General features: G+C 34.4%; 1 protein-coding gene across 1 annotated transcript; it reads left to right on the forward strand.

Annotated features, from left to right (window-relative positions):
• Window positions 1-1,275: 1,275 nt before the first annotated feature.
• On the forward strand, window positions 1,276-5,207 carry LOC145011101 (Nucleotide/sugar transporter family protein). Its single transcript, XM_078969733.1, has 7 exons — window positions 1,276-1,724; window positions 3,489-3,622; window positions 3,698-3,906; window positions 4,014-4,107; window positions 4,212-4,378; window positions 4,464-4,634; window positions 4,712-5,207. Exons 1-7 carry the CDS (start codon window positions 1,634-1,636, stop codon window positions 5,016-5,018), a joined length of 1,173 nt encoding a protein of 390 aa, XP_078825859.1. The 5' UTR covers window positions 1,276-1,633; the 3' UTR covers window positions 5,019-5,207.
• The last annotated feature ends 6,043 nt before the right edge of the window (window positions 5,208-11,250 follow it).

An 11,250-nucleotide genomic window follows, 5' to 3' on the forward strand; every position in this document is an offset into this window, starting at 1 on the left:
GATACCTATGATACGAATAAAATAAGTGGATTAGGTTGGGAAACCTGGTGAGTAGATAGGGTTTTCAACCTACAACAATATAATTATTTATCATTTATTTTTTCATTCCAAAGGATTCTCCTAAGGAATAGGCACGAAGTCCATCGTTGTCTATGACACACCTGTCAATGTTATCTATTAGGCATAACTGTCAATATTATCCTTTAGGTGCAGCTGCCATGATTATGTTGTATCTATTAGGCACAACTGCCAATATTATCCATTAGGCGTAACTGCCATGATATTTAGATTACAACTGGTGAACATGTAAGTCAAAAACACCCACGGGTTATGACGCAACTACCAATATTCATCTATATCATCCTTCATCCCTCATTATTTATCTACCCATGTTCTACCCAACATATTTGTAAACATAAAATACATATACAGTTTAAATCATTTAAAAACATGTATAAAATCGTTCATCCAATATAGATAGCAAGTATACATATAATATGTACACATAACACGTAGTTTATATAAAATACTTCATATCTATGTGTAAGATGAAATTAAATATGCACTCACATTAGTAGAGTGAGTTGAGAATCTAACTAGAAACAATCGACGGTTCGTGATCGTCGGGCTCGAAATGTGAAATGGCCTCAACAAACGAGAGAGAGAGAGGGAGAGAGAGAGAGAGAGAGAGGGTTTAAGAAGAGCAATGGTTGAACTTGTTATTTATAGGGTTCCCACGACATGTAAACATCATAGCGAATGACTGAACCACTTCGTAGGTTTGCCATCTACGCTCTTGCTTCGAAAGGTGTCTGAATGACTTTTCCACGATCGACCTCTCACGTAGGCCTTGAGACGGGTTGACATGAACCGTTCAGATAATGTGATTTATCATTTTTTAAACCTTTAAACAAATGTTAAAAACATAAACATCTAAATAAATGTCCAAAATATCATATTCAAATATTGTTTTTTTCCACTACGGAAAAACAAACAATCTGAATTGTACGATGTTCAATACGAAATATATGCTTTAATCCAGGAATAGATTCTGAAATACCTTTACGTCAACTATAATCATCCTCTCACCAACTAATATCTATAATGTCGTTTTACGATAAAATGATTATTTTTTAGAACTATAAAAAGCTTGGTTATTTTTCTTAAATTAGCTTTGTTCATTTGATTTAATTTTGTTAATGTCACCAACAACAATCTATAAATAAAGAATATTAAAAGTAATTAAATATGCTTTAAAAACAATTTTGTAGGTTGAAGGGTTGATGCGCTAAAGCACACTAGTAATGGGAGAGCGATAGAGTCATATCGTCCTCAAAGTCGTCAAATTCCCAAATTCAATCGCGTTTCTGTCGGTGGGTGCGCGTGATTTCCTCCGAATCTCCGCCTCTCCCTTTCCCCACCACGCTTCTCTGCTTCTATATTTCGTTTTCAGTTTTTATAATTTCTTTAATCTAAATCGCCACTTGGTTTGGATTTTGTTTTTGCGTGGTCCGAGTTGTCATAAGTTGAACAATGCAGCACTTTTGACATGAATCAGAGTTTGTTTCAATCATTCGTACCGATATAGACGAATTTAGGGTTTTTGTAGCTCAGAGCAGCCAGCAGGCGAGCAATGCTGGGTGGTAAAGCGATGCTTAATTTCCTCACCAGAAAAGATGTCAGAAAAATCCTCAAGCGCAAAGACAGTGATGCTGGTGAAAGAGGTAATCCTCCCTCCCCTTAAGATTTTGTTTGTTCAGTTTGTATAATGCTTAGCTGATACGCGACGCTAGTGAGAAACGGCGATTAAGAACGGAAAGATGGTTGAATTAAATTAAATTAAATTCTTGTTAGTGGGCTATATAAGAGGTTGAGTGTAGTCGTTCATCTGCTCCACTTACATACATAGACCTTCCTTAAATGGGTTTTGAACAACTAGTGGAGTAATATAAAGTTTTAGGTCAATTTCTCGATCTGCTTGAATTATTTGAAATTCCTTTATGTGGGTGTTGAACAATTAGTGGAGTAATGCAAGTTTTTTGGTCGAATTCTTGATCCGCTTCACTTTTATGACATTCCTTTAAGTAGGCGTTGAACAATTACCGGAGCAGTGTGAAGTTTTAGGTCACGTTCTTGATTCGCTGCACTTATTTGACATTTCGTTATTGAAAATTAATGGAGTCATGTAAAGTTTTTGGTGAAATTCTTCATCGGCTGGACTTATATGAAATTCCATGTAGTGGTTGTTGACTAATTAATAGTAATCTGTAAGGGGGTATGAAGGTTGAGTAAGCTAGCCTCCCTTTCCATCTATGGCTATGGTGTTATATACAGAAATAGACGCTTACGTATCACTCAAAAGTCTAAAGAATAAGTCTGTTCATTTCTTGATTATTTCGAGGATACGATTTGTGTATCAAGGAGTTAAAGCAAATGAAATTTAACTTCTATTTATTAGCAATAAGCTGGATTCTTGGTTGATGAAAACGATCCTTTTGCACTATCTTGATTGATATTATGATTTATGCATCAATTCTTTGAAATCCAAGGGCAACATAGCTACTGTTTCTTTCTTTTATGATTAAGAAAACAAACTGTTCAAAGTAAGAAGCAAATGAAATCAATTCTATTGGGGTTGTGGGTGGTAAAATTTGGGTAAAATAGTCAATTTGTTATAAAAGAATGATAGATAATGCTTCATTGTTCCCTTTGAATGTTGTGGATTTTAGCTCTTAAATTTCTGAAAGCTACATGAGCATGAAAAATACTGCATAAATGGTGCTTCTTCTCCTATGGAAACTGTAAAAAGGCTTTGCTTAAATAACATGTCTATTGTCCAAATTACCCTTCAATGACGAAAAAAAATAAGGGAATCTTTTTGAGCGAGATTGATGACATTTAATCATGACAATGGGCAAACAAACTTTAGGTTGAAAATTTGCCCAAAAAAGGAAGATTTAAAAATCGATGTGCCAACATGAAAATTATATAGGGAACAAAAATCTTCTGTACAAATCTGTTTCCTTTTCCAAAAATTCTAATACTACAAAAGCATCAAGTACTATCAGTGTAAATAATTTTGGCATTATAAATGTAAAAAAACAATATGGAAACTAGTACACTTGACTATCAAAAGCTTAAATTATAGTCTAATTTGCATAATGCAGCAATTATCAATTTATTATTGCTAAGTAGCACACACACACACACATACATATGTAAACAATAAAAAACTTATTAAAAGTTTAAGAGTTGTTGACCTACATAATCTTGAAATTCCGTTCATTAATGCTTAAATTATACAAAAATTGAACTCCACGTTCAATTCAAACATTTTTTCTGGTTCTCTTCTACTTGTTTTCCATCATGGAAGTCAACTCTTAGTCAAACATGTTGTTCAAAACTTAGAATAAACAATAAACTAGTATTAAACCCCAAAAATAGCTAAAGAAAATTCGTATTATGATATCTTTCCTTTTTTTACACAGGAAGAGCAATGGAGGAACTACGGGCTTCTTTATTTAGCAAGTTTCGGCGTCAACACCAATCGTTGTTGGGACCCACACTTGCTCTTACATTCAATTTTGTTGCATCCGTTAGTATTATCTTGATGAATAAATTGGTAAGTTAAGGTGTCATTTATCTCTCTTGTTATATGCTAATGTTATTTACTCATATACCCTTGTTGTTTTTTCAGGTACTTGTGAAAGTTGGATTCAATTATCCAATCTTTCTGACTTTTATTCACTACATTTGTAGTTGGTTAATAATGGGGATCTTGAAGGCTTTATCTCTCCTCCCTCCACCTCCTTCCTCAAAGTCAACAAAATTTTCTTCATTGCTTGGCCTTGGTATAGTCATGTCACTCTCTACGGGTCTTGCTAATGTTAGTTTGAAGTTCAATAGGTAAGTCTCTCAAATTGTTCCTCAACTCTTTGCAATTTTTGATATAATGGATGTTTCTTTTTGACTTAATGTATTAAGACACTAACAATTAATGTTTTGGTTATTAGTGTTGGATTCTATCAAATGGCTAAGATTGCAGTAACCCCAGCAATTGTTTTAGCAGAATTCATGCTCTACAACAAAAGAATATCTTTCCGAAAGGTAACTAACGACTTTTACACTAAACGAGCGGTTTTAGAATTTCAAATTAAATTATCTGTAATTCGTAAAAAAGAAAAAAAAAAAAAGTTTAATATTTCTTTCAGGTGGTTGCACTTAGTGTTGTGTCGATTGGTGTTGCTGTTGCCACTGTGACGGATTTGCAGTTCCATTTTTTTGGTGCTTGTATAGCAGTTGCATGGATAATCCCAAGTGCTACTAATAAAATATTGTGGTCAAATCTTCAACAACAGGAAAGCTGGAATGCATTGGCGTATGTTATGTTCCTTTACTTGATTACAAAAAAATATATATTTTTTATTTATAGATTTAATTAAAACACGAATGAATCTGTGTAGGCTAATGTGGAAGACTACACCCATCACTCTTTTTTTTCTAGTCATGATGATGCCATCACTTGATCCACCTGGCGTTCTTTCATTTGACTGGAGCTTCTACAATTCCTCCATCATTGGGGCTTCTGCTGTTCTCGGATTCTTGCTTCAGTGGTCTGGTGCTTTGGCACTCGGGTGAGTAACCGCAATGGAATGCTTCATTCCGATTCCGATTCAATCTGTATTTTTTTTTAAAAAAAAATTGATTACAGGGAAACGTCAGCAACAACTCATGTTGTTCTTGGACAATTCAAAACATGTGTGATCCTTTTGGGAGGTTTCATTATGTTTGGGTCAAACCCAGGGTCAACCAGCATATGTGGTGCACTCACAGCTCTTGTTGGCATGTCTTTCTACACGCATCTTAACTTGAAGAGGTCAACCCAGCAACAGTCGGGAAAAACATCTCCCAGACAACAATCATCATCATCATCATCATCAGCTTTTTCTTTACCAAAGTCAAAACTTGGAAAAGAAAATGGAGGAGACATTCATGTTCATGGGGACGAATCTGTCTAATCATTAATGAAAACACACACTCACACTCACACCCATCAAGGAAATTCTTTAACTTTAATTGTTTACAAGTTTTTTTTTTTTTTTTTTTGATGTTTTAGATAGGTGTAGGACATTAGGATTGTAAGATCGGGTGCATGTAAATTGGGCTTGTTTTTAGATATGGCTAATTGCTTGCTGTTTCAGTTCAAATTGATCTTACTTTTTTAGTATGCAACAAGTAAATGTATCCTTTTTTTTTTTTTTTTTTGACACTTTTCCTAGGCCTAAAAAAGTAAATAAAATGAAACTGGATCCCACCTTGAGATCAATTAAGACTTGTAAATTCACTGTTTATAGAAGTTGGGATTTTGGAATAAAAAATGACCACATCAAGTAGACAGAACAATGACTCAAATTTTGAGTATTTACAAAAATAACCTCCTTAACTGATTTTTTCGATCCAATTCATATTTTAGGTCATTGAATCGTATTTATTTTCAATTTGCTATGCTTCTTTAAAGTTTTGTTTCTTGAAATTTATGATTTAGTCGTCTGATTTCGGACGTTTTTTGAAATTATTGAAATACATTTTCTTTTTTGAAATCTGAAATGTATATTTTTATCTGAAAACATATTTTGATATATGAGAAATTGTTTGAATAATTCGTTTGAGGCTTGCATCTTTTCCAGGAAAAAAAATATGACATAAAGTTGTTCAAAATAAGTCTTGGATTTATTTTTAATAAAACATAAAATGGTTCGAAGTAAGTCGGGAAACTTTATCTCAGATATGGTGGTTATTTTTGAATTTTGGAAAACAAAAAAATATAGATTATATCCATGCATTTTCGAATTTTGAATGATTAATTTTGTAATATCTCTATAATTAATTTTTTTTATTAGTTTGTTGTGTATTAGCTGTGCATGTGAAAATTTTATTATTTAAAGTCGGTTCGCATGAAGATGAAACATATGCATGTTCATTGGGCCATTCTTGATGCACTTTGCATAGACTATCATTTTATTTTTTTTGGCAAAATGCATTCTCTCGGATTTTTTTTTTTTTTTTTTTTGAATATTAATATTTTTCAGAATAGAGAACAAAACAATTATAAATTATTTGCTTAAAACACAAAAAACAAATCGGTTTGAACCTAGTTTTTCCGAAAGTTAGAGGACTCGGTGCTGGCAACATGAGTTCCCATTTTTCCAACTTGGCCACCTAATAACGCGAGGAACGCCGCCCCCGGTTTTCGTTTTTAGCCGTTATGTTACTGATCTTTATTGTGGCAGGGAGGAAACGCGTGTTATTTTGTAAATTTTTTGGCAGCGATAAAAAAAGAACAGTAGAAGAAAGGGCGAAATGTAAAAGTAAAAATAAAAACATTTTTTTTTTTTCAATTTTTACTCACCATATATACATTTTCACTTCATTTTTTACATACCTTTATTTCTCACTTATTTTTTACACACAACATCAAAATCGCAATACTCCTCCAATTATCCAAACACAAACACATCCCCTCCTATCGGTTTTGCACAATATGAGGTGTACGCGAACATTCTCAACTCACAAAGCTCAAAACAACTTCCATTTTCCGGAATTTTTTTTTTTTTTTTTTAATTTTGCTTCACCCCACTACAATTCCCTCCAACCCTTCCACAAAACATTTTCAACACATTCGCTACCAAGCAACAAAATACCACACAACCACCACCCACGCAAGAAACGGATGCCGAGATGCAAGCGGGGGGAGTCGGAAAAAAACGACCAAAAAGAGAGAACAGGAAGGAAATGGAAAGCGGTCGCGGTGAAGCAATCGTAAGAAAAACCTCCAATATGGTGGACTGCGGAGGAAGAATACGCGTTGACGGTGTCGTGATGCAAGATATCAAAAAATCCAACTCAGAGAAACAATATGAGAAAAGTCGCGTTTTGTGAAGTTGTGATTAGAAAATTTCGAACTATTTTGAAGAATGATGATATGTTGAGTAGCGAGTGGACTCAAATAAGTAGGAAGTTTACCAAATTCAATTCCATTTACAACAAACTTTCCTCACATAAGCAAAGTGGTGCGACCGATTTTGATGTTTTTAGCGCGACGATGAACCAATATCATGTTGAGACTGGTCACGTTTTCGAGCACAAAATAATTTGTGAGATTGTTAAGGACGACCCAAAAAAACTGACACATTTTAGGAACAAAAATCCAAGAGGTCTCACGACTTAGGTTCGGTCGACGTTTTGGTCGCACGCACGAACATCGACCTCAATGCGGATACAGATGAGCTATCAGACGACCTCAATGACATCGAAGTGATCTCCCTGCCTCGATGACTAATAGGACGCAACAAAGCGAGACGAACTCAACGACATGCGGAGGAAAACGAAAGTAGACTTTGAGAGCATGCAGAAATGAAACAAAAATTTGATGCCCACAACGAAATCAAACTTAAAAGATATGACTTGCAATGTGAGCATTTAGAGTTCCTTCATTGAGAAGCTGAATAAGATCGCATTACGAAGGATCTGACAATTCTTCAAACTAGCGAGAATAATATGTCACCGAGACAAGCGGCAATGCTCTGAAAAATGAAAGCAAAGATCAAGCATAAATATATGGCCGATGAATAGTGTATAGGTTTTAAGTTTTTTAAATTATTAGGACAATCATATGTTTTTTTTGTCAATGTTATTTTATTTTTATCTTTTACTTTATAATGTCGTTTTTAGTTTTAAAATGGTATGTTTAATTTAGTAGTTAATTGAATTATATTTTATTAATTTATATGTTTTTTATAAATATTATGACAACAATTAAAAAATAAAAGAAATTAGAAAAATAGAAATTAAAAACATCAAAAAAAAAATGTAGGTGTTATCACATATTATTTGGTGTTGTCAATTTCCACATTAGGTGTTATAACACCAAAAGTGTGACTAGGATGATTATGTGAACATTTTGGGCATGATGATATATAATAACATATTATCCACACCCAAAAGCTTTATACAAACCGGTAACCATCAATCTTATCATGAACTTGATAAGCAAATCAGTGTGACAAGAAACAAACCCGAAGGTAACGTGTTGTGTTGTTAAATAATTATTATCAAATAAGCCTTCCAATGATGGAATGAAAGCATCTAGAAATGATGGTGCACCGAGAGCAAAACCCATGAAATTACATAAACATTCCTTATAACGGTGGAATGAAATCATCCCAGAATATCATCAAACAACCCTTCTAATTGGTAGTGTCTTTATCTTCAAACCTAGTAAGATCTTCATTGATTTGTTATTGAAATCACATACATTATATGGAAATATCCCCTCGATAAGTGCTCCACGTATATATCAATATATAAGAGTACAACTTACAATAAGGTCCTTATACTATAAAAAATATAAATAAACAACCATAAATTTATATACGTCTAAACATATATTTGTCTAACACACTCCTATGGAGTGTAGGAGATTCTCATGTGTTCAAACTATCTCTAAAGTCCAAAAATAGTTGTGTAGAAAGATCATTTGTAAATATATGTGCATACTAATAGATATATGCAACATGAAGAACATGCACATGACCAATCTCAATAAGCTCCCTAACAAAACATAAATCTATTTTCAAATCCTTAGTTCTTTGGTGTTGAACTAGGCTTGAGGCTAATTACATGACATTAACATCACCAAAAAAAGATGACAATAGCACATGATAGAGGGTGAGATTGTTCGAGGAGAATATTCTATAGCCATACAACTTCGACAACTATATTGGCCATTGTCCGGTCCTCGACTTTGATGCTAGAGCGAGACACGCCATGCCTAGTTAACATCACCAGAGTAAGAGATCAAGCGATAAACAATCGATAAAAGAATATGAATGCCATACATTAAGACACCCTTAAGATACCTCAAAATACGCTTGAGACCAAAAAATGTGGTACACATGGGCATGCTTAAAAAGAGATACTTATTGCACAACATAGGCAATATTAGAATGAGTAAAGGTCAAATATTGAAGTTCTCTCGTAAGGCTTCAGTATAACATATGATCAGGAATTGACTTAATATCAACGGAGAGCTTGGGTTTTATATCAGCTGGAGTGTTGAAAGGGGTTGCATGTTGACATGTTAGCGCATGCAAGTATCTCCTAAGGAAAAGTAGTTTGAGATATAAAGAGACTTGATGCACTGCTAGAGGCAACAATACCTAGGAATAAAGATAAGGGAACCAGGTCATATATGGGTTTTAGAGGATAATCGAAAGATGAAATTGGTGATATGCATATGTGAAGAAGTGAGAATAATATTATATACATATATTAGAAGGTAGATTGTATCATACCCAGGAAGATAATTGAACAAATAACTATCATATTTCCTAGAGAGGTCATGTAGACAATCAAGCATTGGTACCATGTACTTGGAGCCTGCTTAAGACCATATTGGGCCTTACGTAGATGAAATACTTGAACCAATAATTGGGGATGAATATATCTAATAGGTTGATGCATGTAGACAGTTTCAACAAAATCACCGTGAATGAGTGGATTTTTCACTTCCAGTTAATGGATGGGCCAGTTTTGAGAAATAGTAATGATAAGAACAATACGAACGGTGGCTGGTTTGAAAACAAGACTAAATTGTAATGCCCAATTACAAGGTAAATTTCTCAAGTTTTAAATATTTGTTTATTGCTTGAAAGGCAATTACTCTAAGCGTAATGGATAGTTATGATGGGCGTAACTCATTTAATTGGATCGCGGATTCCATCTCGTACGTTGGGTATACGTATGAGTACGCTTAGTGTACTCATGCAGAATGAAAAACCCTAAATTTTAGGGTTTGGACCCTATTTAAATACCTTATGACCTCAAGGCCTCTCTTATCACCAACCTCTTTTGTCCCAAAACAGTCCTCTCAAAACCCTAGCTCCATTTGAGAGAGTATTGAGCCTTTTGAGTGATTTAGTGTGTTTTTGGTGCATATTTAAGAAGGAGAAGCTCATTGGAGAAGCATTTTTGGTTTGAAGCTTGTAGATCTAGACCGTGTTCATCTTGATCATCCATCTGGAGGTATAAAGTCTCAACCTTGATGATTCATTTCTTAGATGTAGTTAGCTTAGGGTTTTTTTAGCATATTTTGGTCCTATGGGTTGATTCATGTGAGTAAAAGCTACTCTAGAAGCTTATGTTATCATTAATTCCTTGATGTTTATGCGGTCCTTAGTGCATAAAAATTGTATCTTGATGACTTTGGTTCATCCATGCATGAGTTGATGTTCATAAAATGATGTTAGAAGGTTAGAAATCAGATTCAGGATTCTTTGAGCCATGCAAAGGCATCAAGTTGATGACTTTATTAGTTGAGACATTCCCAAGAACTAGATCTATGAATTGGACGTTTAGACTTTAGGTGTTAAGTGCTTAATATGGGTTTTGGGCTTCAGGGGAATACGATGGTGTAACCTCTGGGTACACTTAGTGTAGCGTGTTCAACACGGACTTCCTTTGCTATTAAGGCTTGTACGCTAGTGTAACATTCCATTTAAATTAAATAAATAGATAAAATTAATAAATGAATAGTAGTCCTAAATTCGGAATAATTTAGAAAAGCGTTGGTTTTGGGGGTTAAACGATATAATTTGGACTTTAGGGGTTGGAAAACCTAATTAGGGTTTAGAAAACCCTAATTTTTGGATATGTTAGTTTTGGATTGTCGGGACCCGCGTTTGGACCAATGGATTGAAGTATGAATTATTCCTAATTACATTGTATGTTTGGCCTATTGGAGTGATGGAATTAATGGATTAAGTCCCTAATGGGTTAAGTCGTAACACTTAACCCTAATCGTCATTTTATGTGAAAACCCTAATTATGTTTAGGCTTTAAGGTGGGCTTTCTATTGGGCTTTGGTGATTGGGCTATTGACGGGCCATCTAAGAACAAGTATATGGACTATAATATTTATATGTGCTTCAGGGTAAGGCCCATGTGAGGGGTTTGGGCCCAATTTAGATAATTGGGCCATAATTGGGCCTTGGTTGATTATTTGGCTTTTGGACCTTCAGAGTGTGAATTTGGGCCTTGGTCTTGGACCAAGCTAGGATAGGGGTAAAATGGTCCTTTTACCCTAAGTTTGGATTTATGGTTATACATTGAAACCCAAAATGGTTAATTGGGTTTTGTTTTGATGTTGATAGTTCGGGGATCTGTCTGCCAGCAACCAGAGATTTATTCGTG

The sequence above is a fragment of the Lactuca saligna genome, chromosome 8 (assembly GCF_052625555.1).
Source record: "Lactuca saligna cultivar CGN05327 chromosome 8, ASM5262555v1, whole genome shotgun sequence".
Lineage (NCBI taxonomy): Eukaryota > Viridiplantae > Streptophyta > Magnoliopsida > Asterales > Asteraceae > Lactuca > Lactuca saligna.

Bases quoted from the DNA above. Each gene is read 5' to 3' on its own strand.
- LOC145011101 (XM_078969733.1), top strand. From the start codon at position 1,634: ATGCTGGGTGGTAAAGCGATGCTTAATTTCCTCACCAGAAAAGATGTC. The intron at 3,907-4,013 runs GTAAGTCTCTCA...TTTGGTTATTAG, and splicing joins GTTAGTTTGAAGTTCAATAG to TGTTGGATTCTATCAAATGG. The intron at 4,108-4,211 runs GTAACTAACGAC...TATTTCTTTCAG, and splicing joins AAAGAATATCTTTCCGAAAG to GTGGTTGCACTTAGTGTTGT.